Source organism: Gigantopelta aegis, chromosome 10 (genome assembly GCF_016097555.1).
Source record: "Gigantopelta aegis isolate Gae_Host chromosome 10, Gae_host_genome, whole genome shotgun sequence".
Lineage (NCBI taxonomy): Eukaryota > Metazoa > Mollusca > Gastropoda > Neomphalida > Peltospiridae > Gigantopelta > Gigantopelta aegis.
The window spans coordinates 72,948,604-72,971,215 of record NC_054708.1 but is presented as its reverse complement, the minus strand read 5'-3'; the positions used below and the strand labels follow the sequence as shown (position 1 = coordinate 72,971,215).

Genomic DNA, 22,612 nt, shown 5'->3' with positions numbered 1-22,612 from the left:
CTGTTCCACAGGGAATGCATTTTTTCATACTATGAAATTTACTGCAAGTTATTTATTTCTGAGCCGATTGTTTTTTAAATTGCACACAAAAATAGTATATTTTTGTTATTTCTAAAACACTTTCACTTTTCTTTTTACATGAAACCAAACTGAAATTATTTACAAAAACTTCTTTTGTAGGAGGATGGGACAGACTATAAGTACAGCCCAAGAAGCATACATTGATAATGTGGGGTAGGATCTAGCTCAGTCAGACCACTTGTTTGAGGTCCATGTGTCGTAGGATCGAATCTTCTCATTGGGTTTTTCCCATCCCAACCAATGCCTCACAGCTGGTGTTTCAAAGGCTGTTGTATGTGTTGTAGGAAAGTGCATTAAAAAAAAATTGTTGCTGCTAATGGGGAAAATGTATCGGATTTTCTGTGTGTGTGCAATTTTTCTGTATCTGCGCTATCTCAAGTTGTTGGTATACAAATTTTATTGTTGTTGAAGTATACTTTTAAGCTGTTAGTAAATACTCTGTGTTATGTCAATGTTCTGAAAACTTCAAGCAGAAAAATAGCTCGATAGAAATAGGTATTTTTAGAATGCTTAATGTCCGAGCACTGAATCACATTCATATGTATAGAAAAGGTACTGTGTATATGTACAGTGTCAATAAACTCATGTTGATGGAAAGTAGGCCTAAGACTGTGCAAATTATCAATTGTTTGACATCTAATAGCCGATGATTAATAAATCAGTGTACACTGCAGTATGCTTCATTACAGCCAAGGCCAAGGTCCTTTGGTTACCAAGTAATTCAAGGTGGCCAGCACATTCAGTTTGTAACTTTTGTTAAATGAATCTTGGTTTCGAAGTGCAGTCATGGTAAGCACGTTAGTTTCTCAATCGGGGGTGGATCTAGAAAATTTGAAGGGATGGGCAAATGGTACATAAACCACTCTTTATTATCTGAAGAAAAAAAAAGGGCCAGAAAAGACACACTTTAATATATTCGGGGGAGGGTTCCCTCCCCATGCATCCCCCTTTCAATATACAATTGATAGACCAGTCTATCATGTCATGCCTCCCATTGAGTCGCAGGGGTCTGCACAGTGGTAAAGCACTCTGTCTAGGATCGATCCCCGTCTGTGGACCACAACTAGTATATAAAAGGCTGTGGTATGTGCTACCCTGTTTCTGGGATGATGCATGTAAAAGATCCTTTGCTACTAATGAAAAAATAATGTGGATTTCCTCCGATGACTACGTGTCAGAATTATCAAATGTTTGACAGCCAAAAGACAATGATTAATAAATCAATGTGCTCTAGTTGTGACATTAAACAAAAACAAACTAACCATGACGTCTGAATTAAATGTGATGTCACAATCTTAACTAGTGATGATTTTTAAACAAGGCAAACCAGACAGGAACGCTTTTTGTAACAGAGTATAAGATATAACACAAGGTGTTGGTTTTTGGTAATTAATTTTATTTACATTGGGTATAATTGTGTTACACTGGAGTCGATGACATTCATCTTCAGCACAACATGATACTTACACTGCTTTCATACACTATGTCAAACATACATGAAATAAACAAAAATGAAGAACTAAAATGTCTAATTTGTTATCAAATTTGTACATTTTAACATGCAGCTGATGAGAAAAATGAAAAAAACAAACAAAACTACATGTACAACATACCATACTTTTATACATATTTACAATTTTGTTTTGAAGTCTGTATTTGTAATGAAGTGGCATGTCCTTGTGAAAATGTGAATGGTAAATGGAGCACTTTATTCATCAACACTGTCGCACATATTACAGTTTTGTATCAAGTCTCCAAGTATTTGGTTTCCAGGATGTTTTATGAATATTTTTCTATCACAATTAGTCATGTCACATGGTCATTTTGCACCCACTTTTGATAACAAATCAAGATTTTATCAAATAATACAAAATACTAAAATAATTATGGACATAACTTAGTTTCTGTTGAACTCCACAATTAACACTTCAAATCACATTGGTGTTAAGTTAGGAAAAACTAACAATAAATTACATATAATAGCTATCAACTATTAAAAAAAAGTATATTAAAGTCTGTGATTAATTTTGTCTTTAAAAACCATTGTTTTCCTTTTATTAGCAAGTTACGTATGGAACAAAATATTATTTATGACAAAAAAACTTAATATGTTAGATTAAAACAAACAAATGTAGTTAATTATGGTGGTCTATCAATAGTAATTTCAGGAGACCATCGTCTTCCATAACATCACATTTATCTAATGTGTAAAACAAAAACCACTCTAGCTAGCAACCACAATCGCTTGCCCTTCTCAACATGCATCTGGACCCGTACTTATAAAACTTTTAAGAGTCCAGACTCAATCTCAAATGACATCAAATGCAAGCAATTTGTATGGCGTTGCCGTAATGATAGTCTCCTACTCTTCTTAGTCTCGAGTTCAGACTAAAAGTTTTATAAGCACCATGCCTGGGCCTGTGTTTGTAGAGTCTACACTCAAATCTTTAATGACTTCACATGCATGCAATTTGTATATGTTGCCATGACGTCTTAAGATGCAGTTATCAGATAAGAGTCTAGACTCTTAATAATCATACGCCAGAAACGTTTTCAGGATTCTGCCTAAAACTGTAAAGTGCCAGACAGGCCTAACAGTTGCTAGTCACCACCAAAAGAATCTGATTTTTAATAAAGATATACAATTTTCTAAACTTTTCCTAGTCTCAAGGAAGTGATTTTGAAATATGTCGGCTCAAACATAAACATAACCTAAGATTAGTAGTACAATTTATTAACCCAAATGTATTATGGATTCATTGTTCCATCATATATATATATGCGTCTTAGGTTGTTTTTCAATACAATGCTAATACTATTTATATTTCTTACTTTTCCTGTGGACATGTATTTTTTTTAAAGTTTATTTGCAGATGATTTTTTAAGGTTTCAAAAGTTGTCTTGAAGGGGAAATGAAGTGTTCTTTGAACAATAGGTGGTGAGATTTTTTTTTTTTAATTTGGGGGGGGGGGGGGGGGGGGGGGTGTGTGTGTGTGTTTGCATCTCACCTATAATAAACTATATACCACTGAACTGCCTACTAGTACTGTAATAAATACAATTCTCCTGACCAGACAGGTCTATGACGAACCAGTTTGAAATAAACTTTAAAATAGAAAACACATTCCACTAGAATCTTTCCAGTCAACTGTGTTTTACACGTTGAGAATAAAGAAGAACATTCCTGTCAAATATCATAACTCACATAAATAGAGTAACGAAGACAAAACTTGTAATATTATATCTACAAATACAAGAGATATTTTATCCACATAAGTGTTCTGATGATGCACAATGTCTGATGGGTGTTGGGGGGGTCAGACTATCAGATGGGGTACAACATGGTTCAGATATCGTCTGTGAGAGGTGTGCTGCATTAGAGTACAAACTCTACTTCATCCTGACTAGAACCTCAAGTGTGGCTTGTATTTCAACAGATACCTGTAAAAACAGATTGATAGTCAGAATTAATAACACAACAAGCAAGGAATATTAATATGCATGTTGGGGGATCTGTTATTCAAAGAAGAGAAACAAAAAACATTAACATTTAGTACTCGAACAATATTGTGTCTCCAAATCAGGGTTAGCTTTGTATGAGCAGAACATTTTGCCAAATTATCTTTTAAAGTTAAAAACTTGCAGAAACCCAATTATTTAACGTCTTTTAAATGGCAAATTTTGCAAGTGCCAGAGCTAGCCCTGTGTACCAGCATTTTAATATAAATAGAAAATGACTAAGTTGTATCCATGCATTATAAAAAAAAATTGAAATGCAGTTAAGTTGGTTATGGTTATTGTGGCACCATCGCTTTGGATAGTACAATTTATTAAATTCTAATATTTTTTGCAACCACAGATGCATTCATTAAAAAAAGGTTACCGGCCTCGGTGGCGTCGTGGCAGGCCATCGGTCTACAGGCTGGTAGGTACTGGGTTCGGATCCCAGTCGAGGCATGGGATTTTTAATCCAGATACCGACTCCAAACCCTGAGTGAGTGCTCCGCAAGGCTCAATGGGTAGGTGTAAACCACTTGCACCGACCAGTGATCCATAACTGGTTCAACAAAGGCCATGGTTTGTGCTATCCTGCCTGTGGGAAGCGCAAATAAAAGATCCCTTGCTGCCAATCGGAAGAGTAGCCCATGTAGTGGCGACAGCGGGTTTCCTCTCAAAATATGTGTGGTCCTTAACCATATGTCTGACGCCATATAACCGTAAATAAAATGTGTTGAGTGCGTCGTTAAATAAAACACTTCTTTCTTTCATAAAAAAAAAAACTTTTCAGTATCAATTTTACAGCTTTTTGGGACCATGCAACAATTAAGTAAAATCAAGCTTTTAAAAAATCCTAAGCCAGTGCAGATGATGAAAATGACAAATATGAAAAAGCTAGCCAAGATAATGGGTGTAAATAAGTTAAACTATTATAAAAGCAGCCGTCAGTGTCACCTGTCGAGATGTTCCCAGAACTGCTGCAGGTTGGCCCGATCTAAGTGGCGCTTGTGTCGGTCCAGAGCGATGACGTGTACCGCCCACTTCTTAACATTGTTGTCGAGGGGCAGCTCCGACCACTTGAGATGGAATGCTTTAACTAGAAATCAAATAGAGTTGACATATTAATCACTGCAAATACTAGAAAATATTGTAACAGTACTAAATAATATGAATAATAATAATATAATTCCCATGGATTTGTTTTTTTTGACAATGGAAATGTCACTGCATGCTGAAATGGTGCTCGTTTCAAATGTGCATTTTTAAGCTGTTCCATATTTTAAGTATATACGCTCAACCACTGGCATAGCCGAGGGGCTATGCCCCCCACACACACACACCCCATCACTCCTCTTGTTTCCCCCACCAACTTTTATATTTTTCTGTTGTCACAGTGCAGTACATATTAAGTTCTTGGGAATGATACACAAATTTCATCCAAGTAAATTCATGGTACGGAGTGATGATAAATTATAATAAAAAATATTATATTATTTATTAATTAATTAATTAATAATTATTTAATAATTAAAACACCATGATAATCTTTTTAAAGTAGTTTAAACTAAAACTTTAACATAACAAGCAAACTTTTGCTTACTTTCAAAGTAAACAGAGATGTTAAGACAATGAGATTAAGCTTCCTTACTTTTTGAAAATATTTCCACAGGGTTTCCGTTCCATGGCCATCCCTTAAACTGCCACGCTGGTCCCTGTACAAACACTGCTACCACACGTTCCCTGAAAAAAAACACCACATTCTTGTTTAGCAATCAACACGGTTTCTGCCACAGGGTACAGAGAGTAAACTTGCACACCCTAAAATCTTACAAATTAATGGATATATTTTTATCATTTTTAGACAGATTACAGTAGGAGAACTGCTGTTTAATCCTGTCTGTTGAATAGTGCATGTAAAAGATCTCTTGCTGCTAATGAAAAAAAATGTAGCGGGTTTCCTCTATAAGACTATGTCAAAATTACAAAATGTTTGATTTGACATCCGATAGCCAATAATTAATAAATCAATGTGCTGTTAAAGAAAACAAACTAAGTTGGGGTAGCAATTAATCACTCCCCTAAAACATTTTGACAGCAAGATCCGCTTTTAACAACACCATCTCAGCATACTAAAACCAACAATACAGGAATTTATTAAGTACATTTATCAATTTACCCGACTACCAAAAAAGATTTTTAAATTTGAACTGCTGGTGGGTCCATTGTACTATTTCTCATTCCAGCCAGTGCACCACGACTGGTATATCAAAGGCTGTGGTATATGCTATCCTGTCTGTGGGATGGTGCATATAAAAGATTCCTTACTACTAATGGAAATTTTTTAGCGGGTTGTCAAAATTACCAAATGTTTTATTAATGTGCTCTAATGGTGTCGTTAAAAAACAATTTTCTTTTTTTTAACTGCTGCCACATACGGTATGGATACCATTAACATATACCAAAAGCTTTTAAAACTAACACAAAAATCCAAGCATACCAATCATCTTGCTGCAGTTTGACAGGGTTATCGATAATTCTGTATGGCACAGTCAGACCGCCATCTTTCCGTCTCTGTATCAGAACTTCATTATCTCGCTTAACACCTTGAGATTTTTTCTCTTCGGTACTCACAAATCTAATAAAAGACAAAATATCCGTCTTGTCAAAATGAATATTACAACTTTACAAAATTGCAAACACTTACTTATTTTTCAACAAAATATCAATCATAACATGAAATTATTTTGCCAAATTGAAATAAAATTTGTCATTTGTTTTTACAATTCACAATTGACGAATATGGCGACTGCCACAGCTAGTCATGCTACAACATATAGTATTTGGTTAAAAAAAAAAAAAAAATTAATTAGCCTTTTTGTAGTATTTTTCAAAGAAATGCTCAAGATATTATTACTACAGTGTGAGCTATGTGTTGAGCTGGTTAGAAAAAAATAAAAAAAAGTTCAAAGATAGGAGCTGCCAGATCAAGAAGAAATTCAATTGGAAAGGGGCTGCGGGTTAAAATAAATAAATAAATAAAAACAATTATAATGAGAAAGAAAATAAACGTCTGTATTTGAGGTGAGAACTCACTTGAGATCCTGAAGCACATCTTTAGCGTTGAACATGGTGATGAGAGACGTAGCTGCCGCTGGGATGATCACAATTGGGGTCCTTGAACCTGGACAAACATCAACGGTTTTGTTAGCCAACGATACAGAAAAATACGACTTGGAACTAAATGGTTATAACAACAATATAGTAGCTAATCTGCATTAATGACACTCCGTTTTCTGTTTCTTAACAAGCACTTGTCATGAATATATGATTTGGGTTTTAAAAAAAAGTTATCTGTGGCCTCATTATGGACACTTTTGAAATGGTATACCTGTATATCTCTATCTGCTATTTAGGACATAAAATAGGCGTATTGTTACAAAAATATTCTAGATTTGATGGGAAATATCACATTTTTCCAGCATGGTGGGATGATATTCAGCATGGCGGATACGCTTTTGAATATCACGAGGACTGGCACCAATTCATCTCAGCATGACAGGATACTAACCTGGTTATTAAGTAGAACACTTCAAAGAATGGTATTCGATCATAAGAAAAGTAATGCTGATGGTCTATTCTACAGTTAAATAATAAAAATATACCTTTTTTCTGATTTGGTGGAGGTCTTGCTTGTACAATTGGCCGTGATATTGGCTGCACTGGTTGAGGCTGTGGAGTGTGTGTTTTGCGAGCTGATGCACCCTCGGTTACTGACTTGAGGGTCATTCCGTGATACGTGCCCATAGTGTCGATCTTGAAGCCCTCGGTTTCTGCAATTGAAAACAACAAACTCAAATGAACAAAAACAAAAGATCATGAATTCTAAAACAAAAACTGGTTATGTGCTTGTTTTAAGGACAATAAAAATCAACTTCTTATTTATAATATAGACAAGATTAAATTTGTTTACTCATTAGTTTTTACATATCAGCATACAACTTTTTTTTTTTCTGGCACTAAAATACTCTCACATAAAACAACTGTACGCCATCTGTGGTTTGAGATCCACAGAGTGTACACGTCTGCAACTGAACTGCAATGCATTAAATTTTGAAATTTGTTTTAGAGATAGTTGATATTTCTGATTAGTTCTCACTGGCTCTCCAGTTATTTTGATTCCCAGTATTAGTTTGATGTAGATGATAATAGTTAGACACCACAGGCTGATCCACGATCCTCTAAATTCAAGTGCCTCTTTTCTTCTTCTTTTTTTTTTTGGGGGGTGTGTGTGTGTGTGTGTGTGTGTGTGTGTGTGTGTGTGTGTATCATTTTTATTTTTCCCTTTTCACAAACATGATTGTGCACCCTACAAAAAACACAACTGATTTTACTCGAACATAGCAATGTTTATGCGGACTGAGAGATGGCTTTCCAGTTGGGGGTTTGGGGGGATGCTGTAACAACACAGGATGCCATTTTTTTTAAAAGGCAAACTGTTTGTCAACTTGTTATTGGTCTATTGGAAACCATAGGCCAATCACAATACGGGACAGTCAAGAAGTTTAGATTGTAATATTCGACTATTTTCGGTATATCCCAACAAATTTCCTTTTCTCTGGCACCATAAATTAAGGCAAAGTGATCCAAATGACCACTTGTTAAAAATTATAACAAGTGGAAAATAAAAATCAGAACACGGAATATTTAAAAAGTGGAAATCTGTTTTATAACGGAAAACAATCGTGTCAGAGTCCCCCCAACTACCTTTCCCCTCACAAGCAAATATACCCTGTACTGATTACAGATATTAGTAGTTAAACAATGGGATACCTTCATTCCTTCTGAACCTCTCTTGATCATATCTGTTGTATCCAACAGTTGGTTGTGGTTTTGGTGCGATCTATAATTAAAATGACAACAGAAGGAAACAGTTAGCAAGCCAACTTTTTGGTTATCACTCTTGAATCACTAACAACAATGTTCTTTCTCAGTTTAACATTTTAAGATGCAGTTATAACTTTGATCATACACTTATGACTGATGGAGTGTTAGATGAGTGATCTGTCTGTAGTAGTAATAATATATGTTATGTCTCACATTAACATTTTAAGATGCAGTTATAACTTTGATCATACACTTATGACTGATGGAGTATTTGATGAGTGATGAGTTTATTTAAGATTTTAAGGTGGAGTTATAACTTAGATTGTACACTTACGACTGATGGAGTATTTGACGGCGCATTATGGTGTCTGCTGGTGCCCTCCTCTCTAGCTTTGATCGACTGCAAAATGCTGAAAATGTTTTTGGCAAATTGCTGAAACGACAAAGTTTTAAAAGGTACTGAAAATCGTCATTTTAAGTCATTTCTATTTAACTAAAGTAAACAATATCATATATATAAATATGTATATCAAACCTGCATTTACTCTGAAGAATCTGTAATAAAAGCTGTCTTATTTATTTATTCAAATTACACACCTGTACATAATGTACCTGACTAAAAATGCGAAAAATTGCGGACTACTGTAATTTTCATAACAAATGGACATCTCTGGTTGTCTGCCCACCCCCACCATTGAGTTCAGTGACTGCAGTATCAGGGAGCATTTTCTTCAATACTGCATCGCGATTCGCTATACAAATTTCAAATATCGTTACATAATTTTTAAACATTAATCAGTAGTTGCTAATCAATTTTCAATTCTCTAGAAATACCGCTAGTCAAGATTTAAAAAAAACTAAATGTACCCAGATTCTCACCTTGCCGACACTCTGTAGGATGGTTGTGCGTGTTCTCCACAGTCTTTCCCTGCTGACGATGTCTCGCGTCACATCTACCTCGGCGTCCACGAAGCTCCTCTGCTCCAGCTGCCCCGGTTGTATGTCATCATCCAGAGACGTGATCTTCGTTCGCTTGATCGCCAGACGTTTCGCCTTGATGGCCGCAATTTTCTCCAATGGCATTGCTTCGTGTAGGGAGGATGTACTAAAAAAAAATCCAGCAACTGTTATTTTCAGACATTGCAAAACAGGGTAAAAGACTATGGGGTTGTGGGAATATTAGGTAGGAATTAACTTGGGGAAAAGTGCATCAGGAAATTGTCATCAAAGGGTAATTGGCCTAGAATCTTGCATTATATATTAATGCTAGGAAAAATGCAATACAATTCAAATTTAAAGGGTTGTTTTGTTTAAAGACAAAACTAGAGTACATTGATTTATTAATAATCATTTATTTGATTTCGAAAACAATACAATTAAACAAATCAACGTATTAATTTAATGTAATATTCAAATTTCATGTGTTTCACATAGTGCTGCCAAAGAATAATTCACTTTAATTGCTGGACTGACTAAACAGTTAAAAAATTTCACACAAGATTTTAGTGTGGGTAGATGTGAAAACAAATTCAAAATCCCAAGTATGCCTATATGTAGTTGTTCTGCATATCAAATCAATGAAGTTCATTTGCTTACCCTAACTGGCTTGGCATGACCGAGTTGTCACGACGACTGTCAATTTTAGAAATCCAATCTTTTTTGGCTTGTTGCACTTGCTCCTCCTGTATATTTACAATGTTTATTAGAAAGTACATTTCATTACAAACATGGTACAGTCCTCATAAATGTTTTCTTTTTTAAAACTATAACTCATGTTAATATTTTTATATAATATAACACAATCACCAGTGATTATAAACCTGTATAAAAATGTGACAGGCCCTGCAACGGTGCCAACATTTTGGTACTAACAATCAGAATTCTTTTTTTAAAAAGACGAGAGGGTCCACTTCCAAAGTTTTACGAACATGAGTAACAACATCAGCAAATACTTAAAACAGAAGAAAAGTAAATAATTTGATGTATATGTGCATGTGTGTTTTATTGGCGAGGGTGGGGGTAAATTCACCTCCAGTCTTGGTTTCTTTTTCTCAGTATCTGGACCCCCATCTTCAGCCGAACGCTTCACTATAAAATAAAGAATATCACAGGTCAGCTTAATTTCTTAAGAGTGATTATACACTGTTTACACAACTAATAACTGTCAACATACTAAATATATGTATGTGAGCTGACATGATTAAAGTACAACAGATCAACATGTTTAATTATTTTAACATTTATTTGCAGTTCCAGTTAATCTTGGATATTATTTACACCACTGACAGTACTATTTTAATGATTTATTCAAATTAATTCATTACTAGGACATGATACAATTATAAATGTCAAATTTATTTTATCCATGTAATAATGACTCTCAATCTACTTCTGTCAAAAATTGTCTCCCCCTTTTTTCTTTTCTTTTTTTATTACTGGAAATCATGTTTCAAATTATAACAATTATAAAAATCATAATATGCATGCAGCAAACCTTGAATAGGTCTTTGTGAAATTTCAAGAGGAGCGCTTTTGTCAATAGATGACGATGTTGTTGTTTCTCCATTAAGGTAGGAAAGCAGGTCTTTTCTGTCAGGGCGGCGGACAACATGCACAGATGCAGCCTGCAATCAGAAGACACAATTTGTTATAAAATTACAAACATCAAGTAGTACTAAACCTAGGTTGATCACAGGTACCCAAGAACTTTCTGAATGGGCACAGAAATTCGCATTTTCTCATCTTGTTGCATAAAACATGCATATTATCTTTAATCTTGAGATGTTAAAGAATGAGATAGTTTAATAAGTTGTATTACAACACTGTTGAAAATATTTGACAGTGAACTTAATAAAAGTTTACTTCTTTTAGCATGACTAAATAATTTTTTCAAAAAAAAATCCTACTTTTAATATTTTCAAAATTATCAATTAACAATGCTCTTTTCTTTTTTAAATTAAAGCCCTTAACAGTGACATTAATGCTTTGTTTAATAGTATATTTAAGATTTGACCGCAATTTTGTTTTGGTTCATGCATGTATGAAACGAAAAAACAATGTGCACACTGTGTGACCCCTTATAATTAAATTTATATGCATACTTTAAAAATATATAACTGAATTTATTTTGTTTAGCTTTAAATACGCCTGTAGCATTGTTTGTGTAAACTTCATTGATACTTATGTCGCGTAAGAATGCAAACGTTCATTCACTATTATTTGAATCAGGTGATTTTTATAAATGACGTCATTTGGTAATTTTGATAAGCAACGCCATCTCATCTAGCTGCTGTGCATTTTTACAGATCATTTAGTTTTTTGGATGTAATTGTCCTATTCGTGTTTAGTTTATATTTTATGAAAGTGAATGAAGGGAATGTGTCTAACATTTATGCCGTCGTTGGAACCGTTTAATTTTCGCCAACAGAGTAGAACATCGCTTACAAGTAAGTTACAGGCGTGAAGTTTCCTACATGACTTCTTTGGCCACCGACCGAGTCTCATGTCATGATTAGCGAAGTAGTGTTGTTTTGTTGGGGTCAATACGTATAGATCTACATGTCTACTCTGCTATACAGGCCTTGACCTTAAGTTTTTTCAGCGGTAGCCCGCTGGGCTACCAAGTTATAAATTCTAGTAGCCCTTAGTAAAAATTGGTAGCCCCACAAGTTTAAAAGAAAAGAAAAATAATTTATTTTTATTTAAACGTTTTAGGGTGGGTTTTTGTAAATCATGAGCAATATACTGTGAAATATACATTTATTAAAACTGCATCACAACCCTTAACTAACAATAAAGTTTTTAGTTTAAATCATTAAACAGCATCTGGGGGAAATACTCAAAACTACAACATTAATATGTGACAGAATGAAGTGTCTCATATGTGGTATTATAATATTGTGTAAGCCTTCATTACGAGATTAGGCCTAACAAAAATAATAATAACACCTACTTACCTACCCACATTTGAAACTACAGGTCGGAAATGGACAAAACAAAATATTTTTAAGGATGGCCTCAAAAGAGGAGTTAATGTTGTTGTTGTTGTTGTTGTTGTTTTTAGACCTAATCTCGTAATGGAAGGCTTACACAATATTATTGAAACACTTCATACGGTTTTCACGAGTAGAATTGTCTACTAATCGTACGATCTTCAGATCGATATTGCATATTTTAATACTTAAAATGGCTGCAACTATGTTTAATAGGTGTAATTTTGAAGAATCTTAACAAAACGTGCCTTTATTCCAAAACAATAGCGGTTTATATTGATGACAATAAACTTGTAAATGCCGTAAGCCGATTATTCCAGACGGGGGATCACCATGTGCATTTGTGTTATCACATGACAAGGTCAGTTGTCATTTTGAGCGAGGTTATCGCGCAAAGCCATAGTAAACGATAGCATTAGGGGTGTAGTAGGCATGGCTTAAATATTTTCAGTTCATCAAGATATGAACGAAAAAAGTAAGCACCTTTGGACCAATCAAATTGTCGTAAAGTGTATAGACGCAAAGAAAATTTAATTATATATATATATATGAAAAAATTTCTTGACTAATTTTCACATGGAAGCGACAGATTTCATTTTACAAAAATAATTACTTACCACTGCCTCTCTGACATACATGGGATGCTGTAGGTGAACATTTTTAAGCAGAAAGAGAATTGAGTCAAGTGTGTAGTACTCTTTGACTATTCCATCCTTTCCCGTTCTGAAGAAAAACAAAACATGAATCATAAAAATACAGATTTCCATCTTGGACTCCCATCTAGGTGTTCCACTGTGTTCCAGTGTTGTCATTGTGTGTCACTTGTGAAGCAATCTGACTGAAATAGTTTGACACTACCATTTGTAGAAAAAGTTTAAAGTTTATATTGTTTAACAACACAACTAGAGCACATTGATTTGTTAATCACCGGCTATTGGATGTCAAATATTCGGTAATTTTTACATATAGTCTTAAAGAGGAAACCCACTACATTTTTCCATTAGTAGCAAGGGATCTTTTATATGCACCATCCCACATAAGCTTATTAACATTATGTGCATGTCTTTTTGTTTGTTTTTGTTGGGGGTTTTCCTGTTTATTCCGCCAAGCTCGGGTGAGGTCGTCAACATAGTTTACTTCTGTGTTCAGTCTTTTCCATCTACTTACTATGAGCTGATATTAATATAACAAGTTAATAAATATCCTACCAAACAAGACCTGATGTCTATAGTTTCTGTCTTTCGGACAGTTGTTTACCATATGTCGGTTGAAGCTGGGAGAAATCAGTTCTCAACATTTAAATTTATTCTGGTTGAAGCGGGGCGAAATCACCGTTCTCGGCAGTTTAAGTTAAACTTATTCGTGTTGAAGATGGGTGAAATCACCATTCTCGCCGGTTAAACTTATTCTGGTTGAAGCCGTGCAAAATCGCCGTTCTCGATGGTTAAACTTATTCTAGTTGAAGCTGGGTGAAATCGCCATTCTCGGCTGAGCGCGATAGCTGTAAATCCCATTCACTGTTGGTCGGAGTTGCCGTACATATATTGTTGTATATAAGTTTATATTACTAAAATAAATTAATGAACTTGTTATCATAAAGCCTTTCTGATTCTTGTTTAAACCTCTGTTTCTATCTATCGTTGGTTGTTAATGTCTTGTGTCTGTTGAAGCTGGGCAAAATCACTGTACTCTTCGCTTGAACCTGTTGGGCAAGATAGCCATTCACTGATGGGCGAAATCACCATTATATATATATATTTCCATTTCTGTTTACTTGGTGGAAAAGACTGAACAAGGAAGTAAACTATGTCGGCGACCTCACCCAACTAAATAGAAAAAATCAACAACAAAAAACAAAAAACATGCACATGTCAATAAGCTTATAAACTAATGTATGTTAGTAATGAAAACAGGGCTAGCTCTGGCACTCGCCAAATTCGCCAATTGTGAATTTTAAAAACAATTAGCGAATTTTACTTCAATTTGGCAAAATAATTTTATGTAATAATTGATGTTTTGCTAGAAAATAACTGCGCTTCTACAATTTGTTAACATGAAGACATAATTTGGCGAAATGTTCTGATCACCCAGAGCTAGCCCTGGAAAACATTTTAAACATGCACAATCCTGTCTAGTTACATGTAAAAAGTATGGCGACTTCACCCAACACTTTAGAATGGAATTTTCAGTGATCTTGACCATGGCAAAATCACCCAAGTAAGATCGACCGGTGGCGAGATCGACCTACTTCCATCGGAAGTTTGTTTTGTGTAACGACACCACTGGAGCACATTGATTAATTAATAATCGGTTATTGGATGTCAAACATTTGGTCATTCTGACACATAGTCATCAGAGGAAACCCGCTATATTTTTCCTAATGTAGCAAGGGATATTTTTCATGCAAGATCCCAGACAGGATAGCACATACCACGGCTTTTGATATACCAGTCGTGGTGCACTGGCTGCTACTTCCATCAGAGAGCATGGTTGATGGTAGGATAGTAATTTTATGATGTGAATTCAGTACATAGTCAATGAACAATAAATAGGGAAAAAGACTTGCCAACTGTCCGCTGTGGTATAATATCCGCCCGGTCCCCTCCATTATTATTTTTAGTTAGGGTTGAGGGTTAGGGTTAGGGTTAGGGTTGGGGTTATGGCTGGGGTTAGGTTTAGGGTTGGGGTTAGGACTAGGGTTGGGGTTAGGGTTGGAGTTAGGGTTAGGGTTAGGGGAAGGGGGGACCGGGCGGATATTTTTCCTCAGCTGTTTGTGTTTTACAGTGGTAAACAATATCATGATTAAAATTCAATACAATACATTATAGGCTGAAGTGAAGAAGCGATATTGCTACTTTAATGTTTTAAAGGCTGAAACGGATTATCATTATAATAAATGACTTTCTTACCCCCACACAACATAGTTTGTTTTGACATCTTTTGGCCATGCAAATTCACCGAATATAATCTGGTCATCTTTTTCGATTATCTCCTTTTTGTTGACATTATACTGACGCAAAATACTCAGTACATCAGCCATTTTATTCGATACCGGAAGTGTCGATATTTTTCCCTCAAAAATAAATATAGTTGGTGTAAATTCTTTCCAAGCACACTGAAGGTCCTGTGCTTACCCTACTTGATGTCAATATGTCAAAAAAAAAAAAACCCACCAAAACAACATAATAATAATAACTGTAATATGCTATGTTTTTTTATGATCATTTTGTTTCTATAGCTTACATGTTTGCAAGTAGTATATGTTTAATAATAATTAGGTATTGAGTTTTGCTTTCTCGGTTGATCCGACTACAGAAAGCTTTTAGAACATGCGCCTCATTAGCACCATTATCGTGATTATGGCATTAGCACTTCTAGATGTCGGTAGTAATGACCGAAGAGATAATAGTCGGTAAAGGGGGCCGTTCAACAATTATATAACGTTTTGTAATGCTAACACTGACCACCACCACCACCCTACTCAAAAGAAATGGGGTGTAGGGTTTTTGAGACTTATGTAACGCTCGGCAACAACCCTACCCCATTTCCCTGTTATAATGATGTGCACATATGTAATTTGGCCAGTATTACTAGCTTTTTTGTTTGGTAATGAATACTAAATAGAAAATCATCTGTTAAAGAATAAACCAACAATGACTGGCTGCATTTTACTTAAAACGTGACAATTGTTTTGAAAATATTACGTAAATTTTAACAAAACCTCTCCCTCATAACGTTTTGTAAATCTTTTGCGATACCCCCACCCCACTACGAGTGCGTTAATTTTAGTCCCTTAAAGGACAAAAACTTATGATGGATGGATGGGTGGATGGATGACGTAGCCCTCCTGCTTCAATGGATGGATAAAATGAATGAATGAATGAATGAATGAATGAATGGATGAATGAATGGATGAATGAATGGATGGATGGATGGATGGATGAATGAATGAATGCATGGATGGATGGATGGATGGATGGACGGACGAACGGGCGAACGAACGAACGAACGTTTGTTGACGCTGGGAAATAAGCGGAAAACAAACACAGAATAAATCGCAATGTCGACTGCTAAAATTCGCGTTTTAGATTCCGATAAAGCGGTTTCGTTGGAGTTGTGTAGCTTTGTTATCAACAAAGCAAACGATGCCATCAAACGAAATGGAGCATTTTTTGTTGGTGTATCGGGTGTGGCATTGTCATCTTATGATTTTTATGCGAAGTTATTAATGTAACTCTTTTCCTGATCCGAATATGAACCACAAAACTGACCGCATAATCATGATAATGATAGGAAAAATATCCGCCCGGTCCCCCCTTCCCCTAACCCTAACCCTAACCTTAACCCTAACCCTAACCCCAGCCCTAACCCCAACCCCAACCCCAACCCCAACCCCAACCCCAACCCTAACCTTAACCCTAACCCTAATCCTAATCCTAACCCTCAACCCTAACTAAAAATAATAATGGAGGGGACCGGGTGGATATTATACCTCAATATTTTTTTCTTTTCTTTTTTTTAAATTTCCTGCGGTATGACGTCAATTTTTGCCAGCCTTTTCTTGCTATGATCTACAACTGCATTTGTAGCCAAAATTACATTGAAAATGAACTAGGATGTGCATTCTAATTTCAGTTTAAATATGCCCCTTATTTCGTAATCAAATATACCAACCTTTTTTGTGCAATCCATGCATTTAAAATAATAATTTTTAAAAAAGACAAGAAAAAAAGACGCATCAATTCTGAAACTTTGGTCAGACCAGAGACCGACTGTTTGTTGGGGGGGGGGGGGGGGGGGAGCCTTGTAAGTTGAATTTCATGGTCACAAAAATTATATCTGAATGGTTCTTTTACTACTATTTTATTAATTTATATTTTGCAAAATCCCATAAAGTTAGCACATACATGCCATCACAGTTTGAATTTTAAATTGACAAATAACTGACTGTTATTTTAACCAGCGTCGTGGTTAGGCCATCAGTCTACAGGCTGGTAGGTACTGGGTTCGGATCCCAGTCGAGGCATGGGATTTTTAATCCAGATACCAACTCCAAACCCTGAGTGAGTGCTCCGCAAGGCTCAGTGGGTAGGTGTACACCACTTGCACCGACCAGTGATCGATAACTGGTTCAACAAAGGCCATGGTTTGTGCTATCCTGCCTGTGGGAAGCACAAATAAAAGATCCCTTGCTGCCTGTCATAAAAGAGTAGCATATGTGGCGATAGTGGGTTTCCTCTAAAAACAGTGTCAGAATGACTATATGTTTGACGTCCAACAGCCGATGATAAGATAAAAAATCAATGTGCTCTAAAACAAACTTTACTGACTGTTATTTTAATGGAATACAATTTGAATATTTTTTGTGCCAAGGATTTTTTAGGAAACAACTTTTTATATTGGGTAAATTAGTTTTGATAATCTTTTGATAATAGTTTTGAATATACCCGAGGATATTAAATATGGGATCGATTAATTTGTAATTATCATAAATACATGTAAATGTATCGAAACATGGAAATTGCAAGTTTGGGAATTCACCTTTCGCCAATGTGGGTGGCCCCTGTATATAAAATCCTGGCTATATAAATGAAACTTGATTGTACAAATGAACTAATCATACTCTCAATTTTTAGAGGCCAGATATGTGTGTAGTTTAATTGATGGGTTTGTTTTTGTTTGTGTTTTTGTAACAGGTGGGAGTGTTGCGAAGTTCCTTTGCCAGGGATTGCCATCTCTCAAGACTGACTGGAGTAAATGGCACATCTTCTTCTGTGATGAACGCCATGTGCCATTCACAGATTCTGAGTGCACGTACTCGTACTACAAACAAAATCTCATGAGCAAAGTGGCTTTACCAGAGGAGAACATATTTCCCATCAATCCTGATATTTCAGGTGAATTTGTTTTGTTCTTTTTTGTTAATTTTTTTTTATGTGTTTTCAGGTGGGTTTCATTTTTGTTAAATTTGTATTTACATCATATAAATAATCAGAATTCATATTATACACTTTACCCAACTGCACAATTTGATGTTTATGATGGCTTCTCTGTTTTTTTGTTACTAGTTGAGGATGCAGCTACAGAGTACAGTAAGAAGATAACATCACTGATGGGCAGTGCTCCGAGATTTGACGTCTTGTTACTAGGGATGGGGCCAGATGGACACACATGCTCCTTATTTCCAGGACACAAGCTGGTACAGGTAGGCTACTGCTGTAGGTTGTGTAAAATAGCACTGATGATGATGGTGATTTTATTTGTATGGCTAAATGTTATGGTATGGGGGAGGACTTTTTTGCCCACCTTTTAATATGTTTTGCAAGTATATATAGAGAAATATCGCCCCACCCCTCCCCAATATATTCAAGTGCCTCCTATTTTCTTTTGTTTATTGGGTTGCCCTTTTCACAAGTTGTTCATGTGCCATTTTTCTCTGAGTCCCAGACTACCTCCTTCCCACTAAATACGTTTTTTTTTTTAAAACCTGGATTCAACCCTGGGCAAACACATTTAAATTGAAAATCATTTCACTAACAATATTATTTATATCAAAAACAGGATATAAAACTAAGAACAGAACAGTGTCTGTTAAAATTTAACTGAAAAACACTGATCAGTATTTCCGGATATAGAGTTTTAAATCATTAGCATGTGAGCAAATTTTTACAGATATTTGAGCAGATCTGCATGTTTAAATTTGTAAATTATGTTTTAGGAAAAGGAGAAGATTGTGGCTGCCATAACAGATTCACCAAAGCCACCCCCATGTCGTGTCACTCTAACCTTTCCAACGATAAACAATTCTGCCTGTGCCGTGTTTGCATCATGTGGGGCTGGGAAAGCAGATATTGTTAAGGTTTGTGATTGTGTCAAAATGTTTAACATGTTAAAGGCACAAATGAATAAATGTTTAATAACTGCTGCTGATGTTCAGCATGTTTCTGGCTACATTTTCTTGTGTGGAATATCAATGACTGTATGCTTAGTGTGTTTGTAATCATCCTAATGTTTCTAATAACTCAAATATCATTTTACTTTCAGATATTTATATATGTGGTATATTTTTATTATGTAAGATCCAATTATACCAGTCACCTGGAAAGTGAACAATCAAACAAATGAAATATAAAGCGACTTTTATTTTAAAAGCATGGCATCTGACAACTTTGTATTAGCCAGTCAGACTTCCCCACGCACTATGGCTCCATACTTTATCCACTATCTTCCGTAACTCCAGGAGACGGCAAATAAAAGTATTTCGTTTCCCGATTATATTGTTTTGTCACTGGATGGTAAAATTCTATGATGGGTTGTATTACGGTATGGTGTTGTCCGTCTCTATGTCTGTCCGTCTGTTAATTTGTTTTTGTCCAGACCATATCTTGCATACAGATACAGGACCATCAAACCTCACATGTAGGAACAACTTGGGATAGCGGTTTATCACATACTATTACTAGGTCACTCTGATAACAGTAAAACTTTGTCCGGACCATATCTTGCATACAGATGCATACAGGACCATCAAACCACATGTGGGAACAACATGGGATGATGTTTGGTCCAAAACAAACTGTTTATCCATCCCATTGCAAACATTTCACATAATTAGACTTGAATCATACCCGTAACATATTCAGTAATATAGATATAGTTTCCATCAAACTTCCAATGGGCGCATCATGTACCTCACCAAATCCTCTTGTTTTTGTTTGCAGAAGGTCTTGGAGCCGGAAGGTGGGGAGCCACTTCCTGCAGCAATGGTGCAGCCCTCTAGCGGTGAACTAGTCTGGTTCCTGGACAGGGCAGCAGCCAGCCTCCTAGTCAAACAATCCTAGCCTGTTGTCTCATTCTTTGATCCGCATACTGGACACTGGAAGACTTTTTAAAAAACTGGACTCACTGTCTTTACTTACTCGTGTCTACATCTAACACTTGACATAGGCTTTGACATTCAGTCTCAGTCAACATGGATCTTACTGCAACGAAACACTGGATGTCTTCATTAGTAGATCTAACTAAAGCCAATAATATGTTAGCCTGTGCCCAGATGACCTTTCATTCAACAAATCAAAGCGCCATTAGCATGACTAAACAAACCAGAACACATTTAGAAGACTTTACAATAAAAAGGTCCCAAGGTCAGAGGGTACAATATATCACACAACTCTAAAAATCACGTGAACCATCAAACTGTTAGTTTATAAAATAAAAGTTTGCTGGCAAGTCTAAACATAGATTTGAAGACGATGATTAACACAATTAATAGTTGAATAGAAAAATACCATCTCATTGAGAAATGAGTTATTTTAAAATACACACGGAATGTCGGTGTGGTACAGAACCGCTGTAAAAATTTATTAGGTAACACCGTTTACTCGGATATAATTAGCTAATTTAATGATGAGTTAAAAATCATGTGAACCAAATTCCAGTTATCTAAAATTTTGAAATATTGTCCTCTGAGGTCACAGAATGGCATTGGCTTGTGTTGGATCTACAAATGGTGGAGTGTCAACTCATTTAAGTGACAAATAAGTGCTATACAATATGACATCACTGAAACATCCAGATACAAATTAGTTGGTTTTGTTTAATAACAGCACTAGAGCACATCAATTTATTAATCATTCGGATATCAAAATATTTTATTATTCCGACACAATCTTAGAGGAAACCCGCTACATTTTCCCATTAACAGCACTTTTATTTCCCACAGACAGAACAGTACATACCATAACCTTTGCTATACCAGTCGTGGGGTACTGGTTGGGATGGGAAATATCCCGAGATCAAAGCACCTCAGGCAAGTGCATTACCAACTGAGCTAAAGCCCACCCTCACCCAAATAAAAGACAAAAATTATTTTATTGAAATAAAAATTACATACTTTTTAGATGTAAATTAAGATTTTGCAATGCACCATTAAAAATGGGGCCAATCAGATAACATTTCGTTTCATAGTGTTAATTTTATTTGACATTTGGCTTTGATATCAGATGTCTTTAAATTGAACTCCAACATGTGGGTTACCTCTGTGTAATACCATGAATCATATATATGATTCTTTCCCAACAGGTGTACAAAGAAAAGAAAAAAACTCTATAACACTTAAAGCATGTCTATGAGAAAGTTAACAAGTCCTAATGTAATATTACATGTAGGGCCATGCCAAGCAGTGGGTGGTGGTGAAGGTGATCGATCCATCTCCCCATCCAGAGAAATATACAAAAAGTAAATTTTTAAGATTAAACAGTGATCTTTTTGTTTATCTGGAGAAGACCACATATTACTCTGCCCTGATTCTTGGTTTACTTCCATCAACATTTTACACTGCTTAAAGCCCTGACATATTTTCTTTACTTGTTCTTTCACTTGATCTTTTATCCATTGGCATCTGATTGTTATGCATATTTTATACAATTGTTATATTTATATTTATTTTGCTATCATTTATCCAACTGAAAATAAATATTTTGAATACTTTTTATTTCATTTCCTTCATTTTAATTTACTTCCGTGCTTATATCCAAGTTTCAAGCAATCTGTTCAGAGCACACATATCAGCTACATATTTGTTAGTGGTTAGTGAGAGACAAGTCGGGGTAGTGTCCTTACACATAAGCCACCAAGTCATTAAAAGTACAATATCATAGTTACAAGTGCCATATTTCTTTATTTGTTCATTTATTTGTAATGAACAACTCCAAATTAATCGATCCCACACACAGTGTTTGAATAAATATCTAGAATATCAAACTTGTAATGTTTGCACATTCTGTAATCAGTCATGTTCAACACAGCACAGCTGGATTCAATCTTACAGTAGAACTGAAATTGGTGAATCCGCAAAATCTAACAAAAGTCAGAAGCTAGATAGGGTCGTCAGAGAAATTAGGAATACAAAGACGGCAAACTTGTCAGAAACATCTTTCAGGTGTGATATACAGAGTGGCTGCACTAATGCATACTACTATGCAACATACTCGTGGAATTGGTCAGTCGCCTTATGACAGTTAATAATTATCATTCCCCTCTCATTATGACTCATAGTCTGAACAAGCAGTTACCTGGGGAGGTGGGCATTTTTCACTGAAAGTTGCCATCAAAGACCTTTTCTTGCCCATTCTAGCCTCCGAGTACATTTTCACTTG

At 35.5% G+C, this 22,612-nt stretch overlaps 2 protein-coding genes across 2 annotated transcripts; one reads left to right on the top strand and one right to left on the bottom strand.

Moving 5' to 3' along the window:
* Positions 1-1,460: 1,460 nt before the first annotated feature.
* Positions 1,461-15,513, bottom strand: LOC121383446 (parafibromin-like). The gene is made up of 14 exons (XM_041513488.1): positions 15,365-15,513; positions 13,073-13,178; positions 10,958-11,087; positions 10,493-10,551; positions 10,060-10,145; positions 9,343-9,568; positions 8,798-8,896; positions 8,410-8,479; positions 7,242-7,409; positions 6,673-6,760; positions 6,077-6,214; positions 5,228-5,319; positions 4,534-4,675; positions 1,461-3,522 (listed from the first exon to the last, which is right to left on the bottom strand). Exons 1-14 carry the CDS (start codon positions 15,493-15,495, stop codon positions 3,486-3,488), a joined length of 1,572 nt encoding a protein of 523 aa, XP_041369422.1. The 5' UTR covers positions 15,496-15,513; the 3' UTR covers positions 1,461-3,485.
* Positions 15,514-16,501: 988 nt separating this feature from the next.
* On the top strand, positions 16,502-21,163 carry LOC121383409 (6-phosphogluconolactonase-like). The gene is made up of 5 exons (XM_041513417.1): positions 16,502-16,642; positions 18,152-18,352; positions 18,524-18,660; positions 19,174-19,314; positions 20,177-21,163. The coding sequence occupies exons 1-5, from the start codon at positions 16,516-16,518 to the stop codon at positions 20,294-20,296; spliced, it is 726 nt and encodes a 241-aa protein (XP_041369351.1). The 5' UTR covers positions 16,502-16,515; the 3' UTR covers positions 20,297-21,163.
* Positions 21,164-22,612: the final 1,449 nt, after the last annotated feature.